The sequence below is a fragment of the Brassica napus genome, chromosome C2 (assembly GCF_020379485.1).
Source record: "Brassica napus cultivar Da-Ae chromosome C2, Da-Ae, whole genome shotgun sequence".
NCBI classification, from domain to species: Eukaryota; Viridiplantae; Streptophyta; class Magnoliopsida; order Brassicales; family Brassicaceae; genus Brassica; species Brassica napus.
In genome coordinates, this window is record NC_063445.1 from 19,678,511 (window position 1) to 19,701,409 (window position 22,899).

The 22,899-nt window shown below is 34.7% G+C and overlaps 4 protein-coding genes across 6 annotated transcripts; all 4 read left to right on the top strand.

The window, feature by feature from the left end:
- Positions 1–1,325: 1,325 nt before the first annotated feature.
- Positions 1,326–6,346, top strand: LOC106435225. The gene is made up of 5 exons (XM_048748557.1): positions 1,326–2,287; positions 2,388–2,602; positions 2,721–2,800; positions 2,899–3,026; positions 4,738–6,346. The coding sequence occupies exons 2-5, from the start codon at positions 2,506–2,508 to the stop codon at positions 4,775–4,777; spliced, it is 345 nt and encodes a 114-aa protein (XP_048604514.1). The 5' UTR covers positions 1,326–2,287; positions 2,388–2,505; the 3' UTR covers positions 4,778–6,346.
- On the top strand, positions 6,228–8,040 carry LOC106435228 (expansin-A1-like). 2 transcript variants are annotated; one of them, XM_013876096.3, is made up of 4 exons: positions 6,228–6,406; positions 6,514–6,976; positions 7,238–7,558; positions 7,786–8,040. In XM_013876096.3, the coding sequence occupies exons 2-3, from the start codon at positions 6,534–6,536 to the stop codon at positions 7,542–7,544; spliced, it is 750 nt and encodes a 249-aa protein (XP_013731550.1). In that variant the 5' UTR covers positions 6,228–6,406; positions 6,514–6,533; the 3' UTR covers positions 7,545–7,558; positions 7,786–8,040. The 2 variants fall into 2 exon arrangements, with proteins under 2 accessions (XP_013731550.1, XP_013731549.1); XM_013876095.3 differs by having other exon boundaries at positions 7,238–8,040.
- A 9,478-nt stretch (positions 8,041–17,518) lies between these two features.
- Positions 17,519–18,564, top strand: LOC111203079. Its single transcript, XM_048748816.1, has 6 exons — positions 17,519–17,523; positions 17,647–17,725; positions 17,799–17,976; positions 18,080–18,161; positions 18,236–18,344; positions 18,418–18,564. Exons 1-6 carry the CDS (start codon positions 17,519–17,521, stop codon positions 18,562–18,564), a joined length of 600 nt encoding a protein of 199 aa, XP_048604773.1.
- LOC111202579 lies at positions 18,178–22,030 on the top strand. Of its 2 annotated transcripts, XR_007319672.1 has the most exons (7): positions 18,178–19,856; positions 19,940–20,058; positions 20,144–20,227; positions 20,301–20,418; positions 20,492–20,652; positions 20,745–21,004; positions 21,075–22,030. XR_007319672.1 is itself a non-coding variant. In XM_048748096.1 (6 exons), exons 1-6 carry the CDS (start codon positions 19,794–19,796, stop codon positions 20,785–20,787), a joined length of 588 nt encoding a protein of 195 aa, XP_048604053.1. In that variant the 5' UTR covers positions 18,178–19,793; the 3' UTR covers positions 20,788–22,030. The 2 variants fall into 2 exon arrangements, 1 of the variants encoding a protein (XP_048604053.1); XM_048748096.1 differs by having other exon boundaries at positions 20,745–22,030.
- Positions 22,031–22,899: the final 869 nt, after the last annotated feature.

Below are 22,899 nucleotides of genomic sequence, written 5' to 3' on the forward strand. Positions count from 1 at the left end.
CCATTTACCCCACGAGGTTTTAATGAAATCAGTTGACAAAAAAAAAAAAAAAAAGAGTTTGGTTTTAATTAAAGTCAACGGGTTATGTTATTTATTTAACATCAAACAAGTAATAAAAGGGGAACTAGACCCTGATCTGCGCGGATATGAATTTTCGGTTTTTGATTATTTAATTTATTAAATGATCTATTTGTAATATTTGATCATATTATGTTCACTAAATAAATATTTTTTTGCATCTTAAACTATCTATTTTTTTACGAATGTGCGATATCATATAAAAAATTAAGTATATAAAGTTAATTAGAAAATTGTAAAAACATAATTTTTTTTTTTAGTGTGCGATATCATATAAACAATGACATGTCCAGTTAACAGAAATCATGATTTCTTTCATGTGTGATTTTTTTATTTGAATCATTTCGTAAAAAATATATTAAATTGTACATATTTTAATTAGAATATGTTTAAATATCTTTACCTTTTTATTTGAAATGCAACTCAATATTTTTTAAAAACAATTATAACAAAACCTTTGAAAATATTTTTAGACGTTTTTTGAAAAATCTGAAAATTAACATTTTAAATTATAATTATCCTAAAATAGGATTAGTTTTGATGTAAACGAAAACTAAAATTATGTCAAAAATAATTATATTCAATGATAATAACAATTTAAATTGATTTTTTAAAAAAATATATATATACAAAAAATATTGTTAGAAAGAAATATTCATTCATCTTTCAAATATAAAATGAAAATATTATAATTAAATAATAAAATTTATAAATAAAAGCCATAAATTTAGAAAACGACAAATAAGTTATATTATGCTAAAATTTTGTTTAAAGTTATACTACCGATAGGAGCAAATACCATAAATTTTTTTAAAAAACATATCAATTCTTAATATTTTTTGAATAAATAATAATTTTTAAATTTAATAAATTGAAAAATAATACCCTTACGATTATGTGGGTTAAAATCTAGTTTTATTGATGCATGTTATATATTAGTGCTGCAAGTTTTAGATAACATTTTAATGATGCACGTTTTGAAAAATCTCCATTATTAAAATTATGCACGTAAAGATAACTTCTGAGTTTTTTTTGTTAATTAAATGACATTACGTTCAAATTCATTTAAAGATATTTCATTAATGTAACTGAAAAAGATAATCAATAAAATAGGTAGTTTAAATTCATTTAAGGATATTTCATTAATGTAACTGAAAAGACAAGAAATTAAATAGGTAATTTAAATTTATTTAAAGATATTTCATTAATGTAATTGAAAAAGACAAACAAAAAATAGGAAGTTTAACTAATGAAGTAGGGACATTTTCAAATGGGTATTTCTCTTTTAATAATATAGATATGAGTCTTATATATACTGTCTACGTCAGCATAAAAAATCACCCAATCATGTTATAACGTTTTGCCACGGTAACTCCGGTTTGTCTATGTTGGGCTTTGCCTTTTTTTAAAATTCGTCGTGTTATACAAATGGGCCAGGAAGCCCATAAAAAGTCGAAGCCCTTACCTGATACTCGCCGACTTGACCTTGCCTTCCTCATTTCTCCAAACCCTAATTTGCTAGATCGATTCTTGAAACCCTTTGCTCTTCCTCTTCTTCGTTTCCGTTTCATGATCTAATCCACGATCAATCAATACATCCTCCACTTCGTTTCCCCTTTACTCTCATTTATGGATTCTCTTAGCTTTTCTCATTCTGATTTTATTTATAAAACTCTTAATCGGAATTTGATTTCTATCAAACTTGGTTGTATATTGACTTTTCTAGATTTTTCCATCATGATTTGGATCGTGGGGGTGAGGTCACCGTCATGGAAATTCTTTTCATATGCAATATACTGGCATTTTTAGGCGGTAGATCATGCATGATTCGGGACGATCACCGAAGCCGATGTATCTGCGAATTCTCCTTCAGGTCCGACGTTCATGGACCGCAAGTTGATGCATCGGATTGAGCCCATCGCAAACGGCAAACCCTAAGCTCTGTGCCGTCTCTCGCAGGGTGTTGGTTCTATGGTATTGGTATCATATGGTATATCAATGTTTGCAGAAAGGACAAAGTTCGGATCAAGCTCTACGCCTCTAAGCGGACCAAGTTCATCATGGCTCACTATTCCAGGATAGCTTGATTCTCTCTCACGCACGATGGGCATTTGTTGGCCACGACCAGCTCCAAGGATACTCTGGTTCGGATCTTTAATACTATCGATGGCACCTTGCGGCAAGAGCTATACTTTTACTTAATCGAAAGGTGTGATCTTTGTGGAATAGTTAGATTGCAACTCTGGTTATTAGAATTTTTTTTTTTGTGAATTCCTTTCGTTTTTGCACCTCAAATCCCAAAATTTTAGGTGGTACTCATGAGGAAATGTGTTAATCCCTAAGTAAGATCGTTGTCAAGCTTCAACTCCAACAATCTCTCTGTAACGGCTTCATGTGGAATTTTGTTCACATGGTGAGATCACAACAATGAGATTTCATTGGCATGACGAAGCTTTTGATAAGTACTTATCTGTGCACGGTCCTTATCTGGATGATCCTTTGCGAATCCTTGCTATTCGCTTTGGTACTGCATTTTTTTTTCATTATTATCATACCAATGTCCATTTAAGATCTTTTATTTGGGTTCTGTGATTATTCTACTGCCATAACATGTGCTAGATTTGGTTTTATTCTCGATGAAGAACTGAAACAAGCTGCTTCAAGTGAGGAAGTGAGGGTAGCTCTTGGAGAAAAAAATAGCAAAGAGGGGATTGGCAATGAAGTATGTATCTGATCTTCGTGCTTGCTGGATATAGCTGATTCCGCTGCAATCTTTATTGTTAGAGGTTTAGCGTTACCCAACTTGATTTCTTGGTGCAGATTGACTTGATGATATCTGGCGATGGAGCAGTTTCAGTAGTAACAAATCTTTCTGACCTGAAGCTGTTTGGGGTTGTCTTTGCCTTACCATCTTCATCCGAGCCTGCACCATCAGAGAAGTTTAGCAGGTACATCTCATTTCTACTCTTAACATTCGGGAACTTAGCAAATTGGGTTCCATGACGCTGCTATTGCACCTTACATGGATGTAAGTAAATGTGTGTGTTTGTCTGTTTGACGGCTTAGCTTGCGCCTTTCATAACTAATTTGAAAGCTACGGCTCTGAGCCAGCTATTTTGTTCACTAGAAAGCTACGGCTCTGAAACAATGCTTTACGAATAATCGAATTAGTACTTTATATTTAAATCATAATGAAGAAAAGCTCAAAAAAGCAAAAGAGACTATGTTTAGGTATAATTAAAAAGAGACTATGTTTAGGTATCACTTACTTAGGATGATAATTTATCTTATTTGGCAGCTTAAAAATCAATTAAAAAAATGTTTGTCCAAATCCAATTGTTACGGAACATTATATTAACCCAAAATATAAGAAGCGTATATTCTTTCTTTAAATAAAAGTTACGGAACTACTTAATATGATTAATATATATGGCAATTAATGACTATGAATAATAAAGATTTGATAACAATTTTCGCATACTTCTTCATATTTGTTTAATTTTATATTATTAAAAAAATTAAACAATCACATTAACCATATAATAAAAAATAGATTTTTTCTTATATGTTATATTTTGAATTTTTTAAAATGACTTTAAATTACAAAAATGATGAAACCTTATATGTTATATTGACTTTAAAATACAAAAATGAGGAAACCTTACATGTTATATTTTTCTTATATGTTAGATTTTTTCTTATATGTTATATTTTGAATTTCTTAAAACGACTTTTAAATTATAAAAATGTAGGTTTCCTTAAGCGTACGACTAAAAGCATTAAAATGACATTATCCTAATTCGATGGTTGATGACTATGAATAATAAAGATTTGATAACAATTTTCGCATACTTCTTCATTTTTGTTTAATTTTATATTATTAAGAAAATTAAACAATCACATTAAACATATAATAAAAAATAGATTTTTTCTTATATGTTATATTTTGAATTTTTTAAAATGACTTTAAATTACAAAAATGATGAAACATTGTATGTTATATTTAAAAAAATTTAAAACCTTATATGTTATATTTAAAATTTTTTAAAACGACTTTAAAATACAAAAATGAGGAAACTTTACATGTTATATTTTTCTTATATGTTAGATTTTTTCTTATATGTTATATTTTGAATTTCTTAAAACGACTTTTAAATTACAAAAATGTAGGTTTCCTTAAGCGTACGACTAAAAGCATTAAAATGACATTATCCTAATTCGATGGTTGATCTGAAACCTTTGAAAACCATATGGAAGATAAATGTGAAAATAATTCAAATGTGGAAACAGTACTGTTCACTTTTTTCAAGAATGTGTTCGGCGAAAAAAAATAAAGTTTTTGTGTCATAATTTGTTTAATGTTCAATCTGATCAACCCATGTTATATTAATTATAGTTTAGTTCCATAATTTTTAATAAAAATTGATCCGGTCCATCAGAAAGAAATTATATAACAACAACAAAAAATGTTGTATATGTTTAAATAAAATAATCAAATATATAAAAAATTATCGATAATATAATTCAAATAAACTCGTGATGCGCATGTATTATCCTAGTCTTGTTATATTTAAAATCTGCATCTATTTTCTCGATGCTCAAAGTAAAATGTCATCTCAAAATCTAGATTCAATCTAACCCTAATAAATACTTCCGCAGAAACACCGAGCAAGCTCCTTGCAAGTTAGATACTTCATAACCGGACACATGTAGTTTTTTCTTTTGTCAATATTAAGTAATTAAATTTAATGTATCAGCGACGTTTTTTCACATAAACAGACACGACTGCGTTGATCGTAGTTTTGATAATTTCTGAAGATGAATATAATTACGAGTGTTACAGATCGAAATATTGATTGAGATAAACGAAAGACAAAGCTATACGTCTTGTGTAACATCTAACTCAAAGCAGCCCACTCTCGCTCACTTGAATTCCAACTTGAAATTTCTGTCTTTATTTTATTTTCTTGCTTTTCTTTGCTTTCATTTATTATTCAAGCCAGTTTTGAATCACAACTATTTGCATCAAGGGTACCAAATACAATTTTTAGACGACCTAATATATGATATTGTTAATTTCCTCAATTGTTTATTGGAAAATTAATATATAATTTCCAAGTAAAAATTTGTGTGTATAACTGTTTGAAGGCGCCTGAAAAATAGTTCTTGTAGCTCACCAGTGTCTAGGCCTGCGGACCTGCGGTTTAAATCGAACCCAACTTGCCGAACCAAACCAAACCAAACCAAAATTTCGGTTAGCTTGTGAATTCGGTTCAATTTGAAAGGTTTATAAAAAAAAATATCTTGGTTCGATAATTGGTTAGTTTGGTTTTCTAATTTTTTTTGTTAACCACATTTTGAACAAAACTAACCGAGTTAATCAAAACTTTGAAAAAACTAATTGAATAAAACTAACTAACCGGAATTGCCCGAATTTAACCAAATTTTAACCAAAATATAATCAAAAAAATTGGTTAGTTTTGGTAAAAAAACTTTAAACCGAACTACGTGAATACCATACCGAACCAAAAAAATTCGATTCAATTCAGCAAGATTTTGGTCGAACCGAACTATCTGCATTTCGAACAACCCGACCCAAACCTGCAGGCCTACATGTGTCTTTGACTCTTTGTTTTTTTCATGCCATTAAATATTAAGACTTCAACGGTTTTTGGTCCCAATAATAAAGTAATTCTTCTAATTGTGTACTTCATTCATTAATATTACATTTAATAAGCTCAATTTATAATATATATATATATATATATGGGAAAATCTAAAAAGAAATTATATATATATGGGAAAATCTAAAAAGAAATTGCATTATGAGTCTTGGCCTTGTTTTTAATTGAGAAGAAAATAAAGATGAAAATATAATAGTATTCACTCCGTTTTTTTATATTTGACGTTTTTCCTATTATTCCTATTATGTACAGATTATGATACATTTAATTTTCTAAACAAAAATATGTGTTAACCTTACCACAATTCAACCAATAGCAAAATAGAAACTATAATATCATTGGTTATCTTGCATTAATTATTAATAAATTTCAAAACGTTAAATAGTCTGGAACAAAAAAAATTCTTCTGAAACATCAAATATAAAAAAAGAGAGCGAGTAATAAAGATGAATTGAAAAGGATAAAGTAAAGATGAGTGCATGGTAGGTGATTAACTAGTGGCAAAAACGTAAAATTTCACTCACTAAAGTTTTTCTATAAATTGAACCACCCGCCTCCTCTGTTGTATCCAATTCTAAACCAAACAACAGATTCTCATAATCATCACCTCTTTAAGGAAGGAAGAAAGATCAAAGCTTCTCTAAGTAATCATCTCCTCTGTCTCACACACACGCCCATTACTAGTTTTAGCTACTTTCATCTTCTTTTAGAATAATAGTATAAACTTATCAATCTTACTACCTATGTGCAGGTTTATAAAAAGATAACAAGATGGGTCTCGTCAGCTTCTTGGTTATGGTTGTTCTCGCAGTAATGACGTCACGTGTGAATGGATACGGTGGCGGTTGGGTAAACGCACACGCCACGTTCTACGGTGGTGGTGATGCCTCCGGCACAATGGGAGGTGCTTGTGGGTACGGAAACCTTTATAGCCAAGGGTATGGAACCAACACGGCGGCGCTGAGCACGGCTCTGTTCAACAACGGATTAAGCTGCGGTGCTTGCTTCGAGATACGATGCCAAAACGATGGAAAATGGTGTCTCCCTGGCTCAATCGTCGTCACAGCGACTAACTTCTGCCCTCCTAACAACGCGTTACCGAACAACGCAGGAGGTTGGTGTAATCCTCCTCAGCAGCATTTCGATCTCTCTCAGCCCGTGTTTCAACGCATCGCTCAACACAAAGCTGGCATTGTCCCCGTCGCCTACAGAAGGTAACCTTTTTCTTCAAATCCTCTGTTTTAAACCGGAAACAGAGGACAAAAACAGAGCTGCTCTGTTTCTTTCACTTCCAAAACAGAGGATGTGTTTAGAATCTTACTCGGTTTTGTAGAGTGCCCTTTTATTCAATTTCTCTGTTTAAACAGAATACAAGACTAAAAAAACAGAGCTACCCTGTTTTTTTTTTTTTTTGCTTTTCGAAAACAGAGGAGGTGTTTAGAAACTTACTCTGCTTTTGATTTTTGGTTTTGCAGAGTGTCTTGCGTGAGAAGGGGAGGCATAAGGTTTACTATCAATGGACATTCTTACTTCAACCTTGTTCTGATTACTAATGTGGGAGGAGCCGGAGATGTTCACTCGGCGTGGGTTAAAGGGTCGAGAACAGGATGGCAAGCCATGTCGAGAAACTGGGGACAAAACTGGCAGAGTAACTCTTACCTAAACGGACAAGCTCTCTCTTTCAAAGTCACAACCAGCGATGGTCGAACCATCGTTTCTAACAACGTCGCTTCCGCTCGTTGGTCCTTCGGCCAGACCTTCACCGGCGCACAGATACGCTAGGAAGGGGTGATTTGGTAAAAATTCTCATATCATTTGACCAAGTGAAAACTAGTGGTTCGTGTGGTGTTGTATGTAGTAGAAAGATTGGAGAGGGGCCATATTAGTAATTTGGTCCGTTCTTACCTAAAAAGAAGTGGTGCTTCGAGTGCTTGATTTTCCACAAAGCCTTGATGACGTTTCCTTTTCGAACCTTTCTATTATTGGTGAGGTTTTTTTTTAATACTAAGTTTTATTGATGCAGAGGTGGAATTAAGGACCACCCGCTAGTAGTACATTTATCGTGTTTGTATCCCCTCTTGAAGCGAGAGGGAGAGTTTCACCTTTCAAGAATTGGTAGATTGTATTAACGTCGTTAAGTCATCATCATCTATGTTGTAAATTTTCAATTTTTAAAAGTACGGAATATTTGAGATTGTTATTTTTCAGTTTGTGTGTCGTAAATCACCATATGTATTATATAGAGTGGAAAAAATAATAGGTATATATTTGTTTATTATGTTCACGCCCAGCATATATATTGGAAATTCTATAAAATAATTCACTTGAACTGCAAGTGAAAGCATAGTTAATATATTTTCATTTGCTATGAAAATCAAATTCTTTAGTAGTATTTCTTTTAATTGTCTTTTCTTTTTGATTAAAAAATATATTTATAGAACAAGACACGATATATCCATCTACTGTTCAAACTAACCTAGATAACTGACCCATCAGAAACATTAAGGCATCATTAATCCCGGTCTCTTAGCCGGAGTTCTTAACTCATGATTTGATATTTTTTTTATATTTTCCGGCTAAAAGATGGTTCTTATATCATTTATTTAAGAGACGGGTCTTAATTTTTCTTAGTAAAAATATAAGAAAAACTAAAAACCGCCTCTTAGCCGAAACTAAGAACCCTACTTAAAAGAGTGGGGTTAATGATGGTCTTATTTCCGACCAGTTTTTAGTATACCTGTATTGCTTATGCATCTGAGGTGTCAAAGATGTGAATAGAACGGCTCACTTGATTAAGTGACTTATGAGAGTAGATATACATCTTAGAATAATTACGAAGTTTGAGATATAAATAAAAAATACATGTAAAATGTAATATTTACAAAAAGTTATAATAGTCTTTTTGAAATTGGCGCATGAAAATAATAAATATTCAACTTGCCACAAAGATATCTGAATGCTTGTATATCAAAATCTTTTGTACATATGTCACCATTTGTGCCGATGTATGAACGTATGATGTAAATTCACCTTTAACTATGTAGTTTTAGATATAGTGACAATTCTTTCGATATGTTTAGTTCGTTTGTGAAATACGGAGTTAGCTGCAATGTGAAGCGTATCTTGATTATCAAAGAACATATTTATAGATTTATTATGCGGTTCACCAAAAGCAGTTTGCATATCCATTCGAATTCTAAACATGTTGAACGATATAGAATACTCGGTCTCTGCGGATAAAGGCCACATCTTGCGTCTTTGTCTTCCAAAAAAACCCCTGATGTAAGCGCCTAAAATCACATTGCTTAGGGTCAATATGAATAACCGTCAAAAGAAGTTATGTGCAGGAGTATCAACTATCAAGGTAGGTCAACAAAATACACAAGAATAAAAAAAATAAAACTTTCATTATGCATTTTGGATAATCTCGTAAGTTACAAGCAACTTAATATGGTATCATATATATTTGTTGATTTTTTTTTTTTTGGTTTCCCTGTAACTTATCAATCTTAGCTTCATCCGCATTCTCGTGACTAGCCCTGGGACGGATCCGGATATCCGGGAAATTTAGGGTATCCGGATCCGGATCCGGATCCGTGGATTTAATATCCGGATCCGGATTCGTGGTTTCCGGATATCCGGGTTTCGGATATCCGTCTCGATATTCTATTATCCGCGGATATCCGGATCCGGATCCGTCAAAATAATTAAAAATAATTTTTTTAACAAAAAATATTAATTTTTTTAATATAATACATAAATTAAATATTTATAAATATATTTATATATGTTTATAATATTGTAAAAACTAAAATATAATATTATAAGATTAATTCATGTATAAATATTAATATATCAAATATTAATATTAATAAAATTTAAAAATTTAATGTATTTTAAAAATACGGATCCGGATCCGGATATCAGGACCTAAAAATTAAGATATCTGGATCCGAATTCGGCTTGCACGGATCCAAGATTTTACTATCCGGATTCGGATCCGGACACCCCGGATATCCTATTTTCGGAGCGGATCCAGAGCGGATCTGGAATCGAATCCGGATCTCGGATAATAAGTCTCAGGCCTACTCGTGACTGCTCAAATAAAAGGCGCGTTTTCCCGGATCAACGCTTCGTGTTTTTCCGGAGCTGCTTATAAGTTTGGCGGCTGGATGTTTAGATATGTCAGAAATATAAGAAACCTCAATATCACACACAGAACAAAGAAGATAAAGTTTCAATCTTTTGTTTATTTCAGCATGGAGGCTGTTCTCTTACAAGAGTTGCATATTTATACAAAGAAGAGAAAGCAAGTGAAAGCCCTAAGATGAGACAGATGGCTTCATCCAGTATCAGCTTCACAATCGAGGGCTGAGGATGCATTGGACAGCTTTAGACAAAACGCTCTATCCGTACCAGTCTTGAGTAGTGTTTTGTCGTCAAGCTTCTTTTGAGAAAGACTAACTCTTTGTGACCGTTGATCACTTGAGTCTGAGCTGTCACACTTCGACTGGAGAACAGCACAAGGTAAGTCTTCTTCATACATCTTAGCTTTTCCCTTTTCTTCTTGAGTAAGTCTTGTTTTGGCGGGAGTTTGAGATGATGTTTGAACCTGAGCTTTGGTAGAGCTAAGTTCACTGATATCCCCCCCTCAAACTTGGTGTAGGTGGAACATCAACACCCAGTTTGAAACGAAGAGATTGAAAAGCAGCAGTAGGAAGAGACTTGGTGAATATGTCAGCAATTTGTTGATGAGCCGGAATATGCTTGACCACCAAGGCTTTCAATGCGACTCTCTCTCTGACGAAATGATAATCAAGCGCAAAATGCTTTGTTCGTTTGTGATAGGCAGGATTAGCAGTGAGATGAACAGACGAAAGGTTGTCTCCATAGAGCTCTGGTGTATCAGGAAGTGGAACACCAAGTTCTCGAAGAAGGATACACAACCATGTAATCTCGCAAGCTGTTTCAGAGAGAGAACGATACTCAGCCTCAGTGGAACTTCTTGAGACAGTAGGTTGCTTCTGAGAGGACCAGGAGATTAGATTGCTTCCAATAAATGTGCAGTATCCTCCGGTTGATCTTTTAGTAGTTGAGCAACCTCCCCAGTCACTGTCGCTATAGGCGCGAAGCATGAAATCAGTATCTTTGATGATGCTTATGCCCATTGAGGTAGTACCTTTAACGTACCGGAGGATCCGTTTCAGCAAATTGAAGTCTGAAACCATAGGTGAATGCATCTTCTGGCAAACATAGTTGACAGCAAATTGAATGTCAGGTCTAGTAAGAGTCAGATACTGTAACTTGCCTGCGAGAGTGCGAAAGAACTTTGGATTAGTGAACTTCATATCATTCTCAATGGTGAGATTCAGTTGCAGCGGCAAAGGAGTGGCTACTGGCTTGCAATCAGACATAGAGGCAACGGCTAGAATATCTTCAGCATAGCTCTGTTGGCTCAAGAACAGTTCATCTTTGTTATTATTGACCTGAATGCCAAGAAAGTAGTGCATAGGGCCAAGATCAGTCATTCGGAACTGAGAGTCGAGGTCAGCTAGAAGTCTCTCAAGAGCCGAAGAGCTATTGCCTGTGATAAGCATATCATCGACATAAAGAAGGAGCATAATCACATCCTTGTCTTTTGAGTAGATGAAAAGAGAAGGATCCTTTATACTGCAGATGAATCCAAACTAAAGAAGATACGAGCTGAACTTGTCGAACCACGCTCTAGGCGATTGCTTGAGACCGTATACGGATTTGTGGAGCAGACAAACATGATCAGGCTTGCTCTTGTCAACAAAACCAGCTGGCTGATGCATGTAGACAGTCTCAGCAAGATCACCGTGGAGAAATGCGTTTTTAGCATCCATTTGTTTGATGTTCCATCTCATGACTGTAGCAATGTGAAGCACTGTCCGTACTGTCGCTGAGCGCACTACGGGACTATAAGTCTCAAGATAGTCGATGCCTTCAGCTTGTTCATTGCCTCTGGCAACAACTCTCACTCTGTGTTTTTTGAAAGTACCGTCCGCATTGAGTTTGTTTCTATAAACCCAGAGGCAACCTAGTACATTCATGCTAGGAGTACGAGGTACAAGAGACCAAGTTTTGGTTGCTTGACAGTTATCAAATTCCTCTATCATTGCATTGTTCCATCCCGGGTGTTGAAGAGTTTCTGAGACAGTCTTAGGAGTTGGAAACGCCGCTTTCTGAGTAAGAAGAGCATATCGAGGATTGGGCTTCATTATACCAGCTTTAGATCAAGTGATCATTGGATGAGAAGGAGGAGCTGACTGAGCCTGAGGTAGTATTGACCGATCATGTGAAAAAGCAACGATGTTGCCTATAGAAACAGGATCAGAGCCTGACGTACACCCAGTACGATGCTCTTCACAAGACATAGTACTAACAGACTGCATTGGAGCTGAAAGAGGGACTTGTTGTTGAGACCGCAAAGGCAGAGGAGGAAAGTCTTCAGGGGAGAAGATGCTTGAGCTGGTAGAGCTAACAGAAGAAGCCACAGGAGATGAAACATTTATTAAGCTGATTGGTTCCAAATTAAACATGACAGGTTTTTGAACCTCTGGGGGCTTTGTTTGACGTTGAACAAAGCTGTCTTGACAAGCTTTCAAGATTGTAGACTTGGTAGCAGGGTGGAGATGAGAGTAGATGTCGGCAAAAGGGAACGAAGTCTCATCAAAGATAATGTGACGAGAAATATAAACTCGGCCAGTAGTGGGAAGCAAGCAACGATAACCCTTAAACTTCTCATTATAGCCCAAGAAAACGCATTTGGGAGATCTTGGATCCAGCTTGGAAGAAGTGTAGTCACGTAGCATAGGAAAGCAAGCACAACCAAAGACTCTAAGTGATATGTAATCTGGTTTCCTATTATGAAGAAGGTCAAAAGGACTTTTGGAGTCAGCAAGAGCAGTGTGAGGCAACAGATTACTGAGAAAATTTGCTGTGAAGAATGCTTCTACCCAATATTTTTGTGGAATCTTCCCATGAAACATAAGAGCAAGACCGAGCTCTATTAGCTGACGATGCTTTCGTTCGGCCAAGCCGTTTTGTTGGGGAGTGTGAGGACAAGAGATATGTTGCTGAATTTCATGAAGTTCTAGGTGATGCAGAAACTTGTGACTTATGAATTCACCACCACCATCACACTGAAAGGTACATATTTTCTCTTGACAAATGTTTTGAGGTAGAGCTTGAAACTTTAAGAAGATTTCATAAAAGTCTGATTTGTTTCTTAAAGGATAGAACCAAGAGAATCTAGTGTAGTGATCAATGAATACTACATATAAACGAAAGCCTTGGATAGAAGAAACATGAGAAGGGCCCCATAAATCACAGTGAACTCTTTCCAAAGGTCTAGTAGCTACAAAACTAGAATCAAAAAAAGGTAATCTAGAGCTCTTTCCAAGATGGCATGCTTCACAGATAGTCTTGGAGATTTTACTGATGAAGATTGCCTTATTGACTGAGAGTTGTTGCAGAACAAGCGGATTAGGATGGCCAAGTCTCTGGTGCCACACTTCATCACTCGCACTGATCTGTCTGTTAGAGTAGAAGACCTGAGGAGATGACGAACACAGAGAGTAGAGACCACTAGTGTGAGGCCCCTGAAGAAGAAGCCGATTGCCTTATCATAGATGTGTACATTGTCACAATCAGAATCCACAGAGCAAGGATAGTCTGATGTAATCTTAGAAACAGAAAGTAGAGACTTAGCAATCTTAGGACACACTAAGACATCAGAGACTGGAATCGTACCTGACGTGGAGGCCAAGCTGGTGGAACCAGTGTGCGTGATAGGGAGGTACTCTCCATTACCAACCATAACAGAATCAGATCCAGTGTAGACCTGAGACTGTTGCAGATGGTGAGGAGAGTTGGTGACGTGAGATGATGCGCCAGAATCCGGAAACCACTCATGGCCATGATTAGTAATGTCAGTGATACGGAGAGCTGTGAGTGCAGCAAGAAGATCATCTAGTTGATAGCTGTTGTCGAAGCGATGCCAGAAACGATGAGCATTATGCCCTGGTTTACCACAGATCTGACATGTTGGCCTGTTCTCACCGTCTGAAGAAACAGAGGAACCCGAAGGAGAGCTGACGTGCTGATGAAAGCCTCTCCCACGAGTAGAGTAAGATCCTCTGCCTTGACCCCTTCCTCTGAAGCGAGAGTACTGACCACGACCATGTTGAGAGTAGAAGGCGAGATATGGGGAGACGTCAGAAGAGTTGTTGTAGCTCTGTAATCTGTCGTCAAAACTGGTCAGACGAGGGATGATATCTTCAAACGTTGGAGTAGGAGAAGCATCCATGGAACTCTCGATGGTAGTTTTGATCGGTTCATAGTAACGACCAAGACCATGAAGAGCAGCGAAGACTTTCATACGTTCAGGAACATGACTACCAATGGAAGAGAGCTGCGAACAGACCGACTTTATCTCCTGAAGATACTCAGCCATGGGTTTGGTGAGCTTTTGAATCGTGTGGAGCTTCCTTTGGAGTTCGAACAAACGAGAGGATGTAGAACAGTTGTAGTAACGAGCCAAAGAGATCCAGACCTCATGCGACGTTTGACAGTCAACAACAAGGCTGAGAATATCTTCAGAGAAAGACCCTAAAAGCCACGACTTTACCACTTGATCCATTTGAAACCATTTGGTAGAGTCAGGATTCGGGGTTTTAATAGCAACGCCATCGATGCCTGTGACGGTGAGAGTAGCAGCGGGTTGTGGTGACTGACCGGTAACATAACCGAGAAGACCTTGACCGTTGAGAAAAGCTTCAAACTAAGATTTTCCCAGGATGTAGTTCTTCTCAGTCAAGGTGATGGTGACACTGTTGGTGATGCGAAGAGCCGGAGGATGATAGACCTCTAGATGTTGAGTTTTCATGGCTCTGATACCATATAAGAAACCTCAATATCACACACAGAACAAAGAAGATAAAGTTTCAATCTTTTGTTTATTTCAGCATGGAGGCTGTTCTCTTACAAGAGTTGCATATTTATACAAAGAAGAGAAAGCAAGTGAAAGCCCTAAGCTGAGACAGATGGCTTCATCCAGTATCAGCTTCACAATCGAGGGCTGAGAATGCATTGGACAGCTTTAGATAAAACCCTCTATCCGTACCAGTATTGAGTAGTGTTTTGTCGTCAAGCTTCTTTTGGGAAAGACTAACTCTTTGTGACCGTTGATCACTTGAGTCTGAGCTGTCACACTTCGACTGGAGAACAGCACAAGGTAAGTCTTCTTCATACATCTTAGCTTTTCCCTTTTCTTCTTGAGTAAGTCTTGTTTTGACGGGAGTTTGAGATGATGTTTGAACCTGAGCTTCGGTAGAGCTAAGTTCACTGATAAGAAACAGTCAGCAAAACAAGACATGCTATGACATGACTATGAAGCAAATTAAATAATGATAAGCAAAACCATTGTTTACCCGTGGGAGCAGAGGATCATCAAAGACGGTAACGTGATAAGTTAGCCGTTAGCGTCTCAGAAGAAGCCAAGTTTCCTCCAAACTGAGGCCTATAAGATGCTTCCAAGATCTGGCTAACGTAGTAATCTGCGGGACTTCCTAATAGATTCCACTCAGCTAGTTATTGAAGCTTTGGATCATTTAGGAAGCTGAGATTGTTGAATTGCTGTTTTTGATATTTGAGCTTTTACCAAAGATTCCTGAGTAACTTTCAAGAGATGAACTTGCTGAGCAAGTTATGTCCCTGTAAGTATGATAAAACTGCATATTTGGGTCTTCTTGTTTTAGAGGAACATTCATGTTTTCATCTGTAACCCATGAGAAATTCTCAAGCTGTTGCTCATTATCCATTCCAAAATCTACATCTATTTCACTCTGTATCTGCATGAACGTATACTTTAGTACATAAAACATTCAAAAGATGATATGAACTGTTTAAAACCATGTTCTCTTGTCATTCGCAATATGATGCATAAGTTTGGTAAAGTGAGACCTTAACTAATTATTTAGGAGAAAGATATACCTTATGAGCACGGATTTGATACAAAGACTGTCTTACTGAATTTTCTAGTTGCTGCAAATCATCTATGCTGCCAATCTTCTCAACCTCGGTCCAATAGCTATACTGAAAAACCATATTATAACTCAAAAATGAAATAACATTGTCTGAAAGCATGTAAAAGATCTTGGAACCTTAGTCTTGTGTCTATTTCTGATAAGTATGCTTGCAGAAACCTCATTTTCTCGCCTAGAACCTGAAAGTTCCCGGTTGCGAAAAACAAATTGTGTTATGAGAGCATCTCCAATGTAAAACTCCATTTTTTCTTCAAAATGGAGTAAAAGCGAAAATAGAGTAAAAGCGAAAATAGAGTAAAAGCGAAAATGGAGTAAAATTGTTCCAACCCTACTCCATTTCACACTTCACAATGGAGTGATGAACAAACAAAAAAATGGATTACTTCATTTATGAAGTAAATTTCATTATGGAATGAGATATGTAGTTGGGTTGGATCATTCCTTACTCCATATTCACTTTTACTCTATTTTAGAAGAAAAAATGGAATGGGGATGGAGATGCCCTGAGATGTTTCAGCTTCGTTAGTTATAGTTGTACATACCTTAAGTGTTGGTCTGCTGAAAATTATGTAATTATTTTTTTTTGGGTTAATTTCACCACCATATACTTTAATAAAACATATAGAAATCTCATCCATAGTTATCATATATTTAATTATTTCATCATTTGAAATTTGATTATATTTATAAACTTTTAAAAAATAGTTAGCTCATTTTGGGCATAAATATATTATTATGTAACAAAATTTATTTCATGAAAAATATGTAACATTTATAACGTAAGAACCGTCTAACCCCCTGTAAGGCGCAGATCTTAACCGAATTATTTGTGAAGGTGTACAATCTACCCATCTACTAAAATATTGATATAGTTTGACTTACGCTATTATTTTATATATACATCATATATCAATATCCCATGATTATATTATTAAATATTTATTAAAAATATTGCGATATAATTTTACGTAACAATGCAAGTATATCATAATTTGTGAATACTTCTTTTACTAAAAATTAGGTCTGAGTGTTTTTACCCCAAACCGAATCCCGAATTTAACCTAAACCGAAATAACCGATACCCCATCCGAACCATTTATATAAAAATATTCAAACGAAACTTAAGAGTTTTGTATTTTAGAGTTTGGATATAATCCAAACCGAACCAAAATTTATAGTAGGATCCGAAAATATCCAAAACTAGTTAAATAATTTTTCTATATATATTAAAGTAATTTAGATATTTAAGAGTATTTACAGATTTTTGTAGTTTGTATTATTTGTTATTTTGAATTAGTTTAGGTAGTTTAACAAGTTTTTAGTTAGATTTTTAAATAATAATATATTTTGAATAGTTTTTTTTGTTAATTTTTAAGTTTTTTTTGTTGATTTTTAAGTTTTTTAATACATTTTTGAACGATTCAGATCCGATCTCAACTGAATTTGGAAGTAACCAAACCGAATCGACCTCAAAATTAGTAAAACCCGAATGGAACTTATAAGCATATTCCCAAAATTTTGAAAATCCAAATCAAAGTTAAGAACATAGTGAGACTTTTATGCAAGTTCAAAAGTGAAGGTTTAATGGGCCTGGATCGATAAAATTATCATATAAATGGGAAGTTGTTTGAATGATTTAGGGTTTATAAACCCACTCGCCGTTGATCGTCTCCTTCGTAGAGAAACATGGGGTACTATTTCTTCCATCTCGTAGTTCCTTCTTCCTTAGTTTGGTTGATCGTGTTTTAGTTTGTAGATGGTTGGTGTTGTAGCTTGACATGTTTTTTCTTTTTCTCTATCTGTTGATCTGATAGCACCAAGAAGAGAGTTATGAGATCTGGAAAGAAGATTGCTCCTCCTGTCTCCAACAAACCTCGTTTCAACTTCATTGAGGTTAAAAATATAACTAAATCCTTTTGTTGTTGGTTTCTTTCAAATGCTTGAAATTTGTCTTTTTTGTTTGCAGGAAATATTCGTGAGTGCTCGTGGAGTTAAAACCAAGGTCTGTACGCTTCCTGCTGCTGAAATGGAATCAGTCATGAACGACAGTGACAGTGACAGTGACAGTGACAGTGACAGTGACAGTGACAGTGACAGTGACAGTGATAGTGATAGTGATAGTGATAGTGATAGTGATAGTGATAGTGATGGAGAGCCCTATCCGAATTTGTAAGAGTACAAGAAACAAAAATTTGCTTTGTTATACCTTTCTATCTGATTATTCTCGGTGTTTGATTGATTATGCAGCGGTGTTGGGGTTAACCCGCATGAATCCGTTCTCTCTAACTGTGAGAGCACAGCAGAAGATTTCAGTTGGTCGAAAGTTGGGGTATGTTTCTTCTGTCTCTCTTTGTGCTTAGTTCATCTTTAGTATAATATTTGACATCGTTTGTTTGATGACAGTTTCACCAGACGTTGCAAGCCCAACCTCCTTAGGAAGAGGGGGCAGAGATTGGAACACAAGCTTATCAAGAAGTCTGCTCCTTCTGTCCCTCGTTTCAACTTCATTCAGGTTTAAAATATCATTAAATCCACCAAGATTGGTTTCTTTCAAATGCTTGAAATCATCTTTTTGTCTTTTGCAGGACATGTTCGTGAGTGCTCGTGGAGTTAAGACCAAGGTCTGGACGCTTCCTCCTGCTGAGATGGACTATGTCATGAACGACAGTGATAGCGATAGCGATAGCGATAGTGATGGATCTCATGATTTAGAGCTCTATCCGAATTTGTAAGACATGATTGGATAGTTTTTAAAAGTTTTTCTATCCTATCATGATGATCTCTTATGTATTGGGGTTGATGAGTCACTGTGATGATTTTTTAAAAAATTTAATGATGATTTATAAAACTAAACAGAATTTTGAATTAGAAGAGTCCTAATGATTTAAATTATTTTAAAAAGTTTGGTTAAAGAGTTTTTTCATACTATTATAGTTTTAACTGATGATATTTATAAACTTCAACATAATTTATCTTTAAGTATTTTATAATATTATTTTTAGTGTTTGTTAGAACACCATTAACCATGGGTGTTTAAGGAATGTTTAACATTTTTTAATTAAAAAAAAGGAAAAAAGAATAAAAAGAAAAAGGAGTGCTTAATTAGACATCACAAGCAGCTGTTGCTTGCACTGTTTACAGAACTCACGGACACGTGACGACCCGCGATTGGTCATTTTTTAATATTTTTTTTTATTTAGACAAAAAAAAAATTAATTTTTTTTAAGCACCCAAAGTTAAGCAATTTTAGGGTTAATAGTGCTATTATTATCTTCTCCATACTATGTTTCTTCCTTTGTCTCTCTCTCTCTCTCTTTCCTATTTCACAGGTTGTTCAACTTTTGAATCCAGTTTCCATTAGTCTTTCATCTACAATTAGGTCTGGGTCTTTAGTTGGCATTTTAGTTGGGTCACAATATTTACGATGTGCTGGTGACACAGCAGAAACCTTTATATGTCGTGAGTTGAACAAAAAAACCCGAATTTGGAAGTAACCCGAATGAAACTTATAAGCATATTCCCAAAATTTTGAAAATCCAAATGAAGAATATAGTGAGACTTTTATGCAAGTTCAAAAGTGAAGGTTTAATGGGCCTGGATCGGTAAAATTAGCATATAAATGGGAAGTTGTTTGAATGATTTAGGGTTTATAAACGCATTGATCGTCACCTTGGTAGAGAAACATGGGGTACTGTTTCTTCCGTCTCGTAGTTCCTTCTTCCTTCCGTCGGTCTCTGAATGTTTAGTTTCGTTGATCGTCTCCTTCTTCCTTCTGCCTGTTTAGTTTAATTGATCGTCTTCTTTTTCTTCTTCCTTGTGTCTTTTGGCTGGTGCGTGATGATTTGTTTGTAGTTTTGGTGCGTGTTGATTTGCTTGCAGATCTTGGGTTCGTGGTTTAGTTTTCTAGATGTTTGAAGTTTGACATGGTTTCTCTTTTTCTGATAGCACCAAGAAGAGAGTTATGAGATCTGGAAAGAAGATTGCTCCTCCTGTCTCCAACAAACCTCGTTTCAACTTCATTGAGGTTAAAAATTTATCACTAATTAAATCCCTTTTTGTAACCAAGATTGGTTTCTGCCAAATGCTTAAATAATCTTTTGTTTGCAGGAAACGTTCGTGAGTCCTTGTGGAGTTAAGACAAAGGTATGGAGGCTTCCCCCAGCTGAGATGGAATCTGTCTTGAACGAAGATAGTGATGAGTCTGATGGATACCTACATAGGGAATTGTAAGACTACAAGAAAAAAAAATTGTTTTGTTATATCTTTTTTATCTGATCTGATTTGATTATTCTTGTTGTTTTGATTATGCAGCGGTTGTGGTTGTAAACCGCATGAGCCTGTTCACTCTAACTCTAGCGTACATCATATCAAGAACAGAATGAAGGTTTCCGTGGGGTATGTTTCTTCTGCTGTCTCTTTGTGCTTAGTTCATCTTTAGTAATATATATTTGACAAATTATTCTCACAGTTACACCCGACGTTGCAAGCTCAACCTCCTTAGGAGGAGGAGGAGGAGGAGGCAGAGATTGGCGCACAAGCTTATCAAGAACCGTGCTCCTTCTGTCCCTAGTTTTAACTTCATCCAGGTTAAATATCCTCTCCTTTGTAACCAAGATTAGTTTCTTTCAAATGCTTGAAATCATCTTCTTTTGTTTGCAGGAAACGTTCGTGAGTCCTTGTGGAGTTAAGACAAAGGTATGGAGGCTTCCCCCTGCTGAGATGGAATCTGTCTTGAACGGACCGGTCATGGACTCTGCCTTGAACGAAGAGGACGAGTATGAATCTCCTGATGAGTCTGATGGATTCCTCATTGAGAGACTGTAAGACATGATTAGATATTTTTGTTTTTCCATCTCTATGATTATTTTTATATTGGGGGTTTATGAGTCACTGGTGACTACTGATTATGCAGCGGCATTGGGACTCAGCTAGCGCTCCAACCCTGCAATCGGTGAGTGAGTGTGCTCCTCTCCTCTCTCTCTCTTGCATACTGCAGTCTTTGATACTTCGTTTAGAGCGTCTAATGCTCTTGTCTTCTGCATTTCAGATGACGCTGGAGCTGTTCCTTCTATGGAGCAGAAGGAACTTCTGTTTCGTTCGATAGCAACTCTCCTGTCGAAGAATGGTCTTTCTGCATCTGCCAACCTGCTTATTCAGGAAGCCAATATCAAGGTTTGCACATTCTAGCAGCTCTTAATTTTTGATTCGAGAGACATTTTTTACATAATCATCTTGTTTTCAGGTAGACGGTGGTGCAACCCCACCGGAGATTGAGGGATTCTTACTCAGGTTCCTGAAAAAAGGAGAAAGCAACGCTCATGACACGTTGTGAGTGCTCCTGGAGTTAAAACCAAGGTCAGGACGCTGCCTGCTACCGAGATGGAATCTGCCTTGAACAACAGTGATAGTGATGGAATCCCCCATCCTGAATTTGTACTGTTATAATCTCTTTTAACATTTGTTTTTTAGTTTAAATTATTTATTTTAATTATGTACGGTTTTGTTATTTTGTAATTTCTTTTCCGTTGAACTCGTTTACTATAAAAGACTCAGATTCACTTTTGTTGTAGTTAACTAAATTTTGTATGAAAATTGTTGGGATTATTAATGAAGTTGTTTTCTAATTTTATTATGTCGGTATAGATATTTTAAGTTTGTTTTTGTATAAATTAACTAATTTCATTTCTGTTATTTTATTATATTGTGCAATTAGTTTCATATCAGTATTAAAATTATAGTTGAGATTTTTATTTTAGCATTTTAAAAAAAATCATATTTAATTAAATACAACAACCTTAGATTTTTTGTTCACAATACTTGTAAAACATATACTTTTTTACCCTTAAAACCAATTAGTTTGATTTTTTTTAAATGTTTAATTTATATTTAATTATATGTGAAACATTAATTTTCACTATTTTTATAACAACGGTCACTATTTATTTTATTATTGTAAGTTATATACTATTTTATAACAACTTTCACTATATCTCAACATTGTGTTTATATATGTTTTATATTAGAATTGAGAGATTGATTTTTACATCAAGTAATACGCGGGGTAATTATATGTTGGTTAGATATTGTGTTTCGTTTGTATTTGAAGTTATTATTTGCAGTAAATAGTGTCTATTCACTCATTATGCATGCATTAATTTCTGATTATTTTGTGTTTTACTAAACACCGCACCATCTATATTATTAAAAGAGAAGTACCCATTTGAAAAATGTTCTTACTTCATTAATTAAACTCCCTTTTTTCTTGTTTTTTTAGTTGCATTTATGAAATATCCTAAAACGAATAAAACTGTCTAATTTTATTACTTGTCTTTTCAGTTACATTAATGAAATATGCTTAAATGAATTTAAATTTCTTATTTTATTGTTTGTCTTTTTCAGTTACCTTAATGAAATATCCTTAAATAAATTTGGACATAAAGTTATTTAATCAACCAAAAAAACTCATGAGTTATCCTTACGTGCAATAATTTTAATAATGGAGATTTTTAAAAACGTGCATCATTAAAATGTTACCTAAAACATGCAGCACTAATATATAACATGCATCAATAAAACTAGAATTTGACTCACACAATTGTACGGATATTATTTTCAGTTGATTAAATTTAAAAATAATTATTTATTCAAAAAATATTTAAGAATGACTATGTTTTTAAAAATTATATGGTATTATTTGCTCATAACTCATTTGTCATTTGATAAATTGTTAGAAAAAAAAAATTTAGTATAATATAACTCAGTTGTCATTTGCTAAATTTATGGTTTTTATTTATATTTTTTATTATTTAGTTATAATATTTTTATTTTATATTTGAGAGATAAATGAATTTTCTTTCAAACAATATTTTTGTAAATGTATTTTTTTAAATAATCAATTAAAATTGTTATTATCATTGAATATCATTATTTTGACATAATTTGAGTTTTCGTTTACATCAAAACTTATCATATTTTAGGATAATTTTAATTTAAAATGTAATTTTAATATTTTTCAAACAAATTCTAAAAATATTTTTTAAATATTTTGTTATAATTGTTAAAAAAAT

Bases quoted from the DNA above. Each gene is read 5' to 3' on its own strand.
- LOC106435225 (XM_048748557.1), top strand. From the start codon at position 2,506: ATGAGATTTCATTGGCATGACGAAGCTTTTGATAAGTACTTATCTGTG. The intron at 2,603-2,720 runs GTACTGCATTTT...TTCTCGATGAAG, and splicing joins AATCCTTGCTATTCGCTTTG to AACTGAAACAAGCTGCTTCA. The intron at 2,801-2,898 runs GTATGTATCTGA...TTCTTGGTGCAG, and splicing joins AAGAGGGGATTGGCAATGAA to ATTGACTTGATGATATCTGG.
- LOC106435228 (XM_013876095.3), top strand. From the start codon at position 6,534: ATGGGTCTCGTCAGCTTCTTGGTTATGGTTGTTCTCGCAGTAATGACG. The intron at 6,977-7,237 runs GTAACCTTTTTC...TTGGTTTTGCAG, and splicing joins GTCCCCGTCGCCTACAGAAG to AGTGTCTTGCGTGAGAAGGG.
- LOC111202579 (XM_048748096.1), top strand. From the start codon at position 19,794: ATGAGATCTGGAAAGAAGATTGCTCCTCCTGTCTCCAACAAACCTCGT. The intron at 19,857-19,939 runs GTTAAAAATTTA...TTTTGTTTGCAG, and splicing joins CTCGTTTCAACTTCATTGAG to GAAACGTTCGTGAGTCCTTG. The intron at 20,059-20,143 runs GTAAGACTACAA...TTGATTATGCAG, and splicing joins GGATACCTACATAGGGAATT to CGGTTGTGGTTGTAAACCGC.
- LOC111203079 (XM_048748816.1), top strand. The intron at 17,726-17,798 runs GTTAAAAATATA...TTTTGTTTGCAG, and splicing joins CTCGTTTCAACTTCATTGAG to GAAATATTCGTGAGTGCTCG. The intron at 17,977-18,079 runs GTGATGGAGAGC...TTGATTATGCAG, and splicing joins TAGTGATAGTGATAGTGATA to CGGTGTTGGGGTTAACCCGC.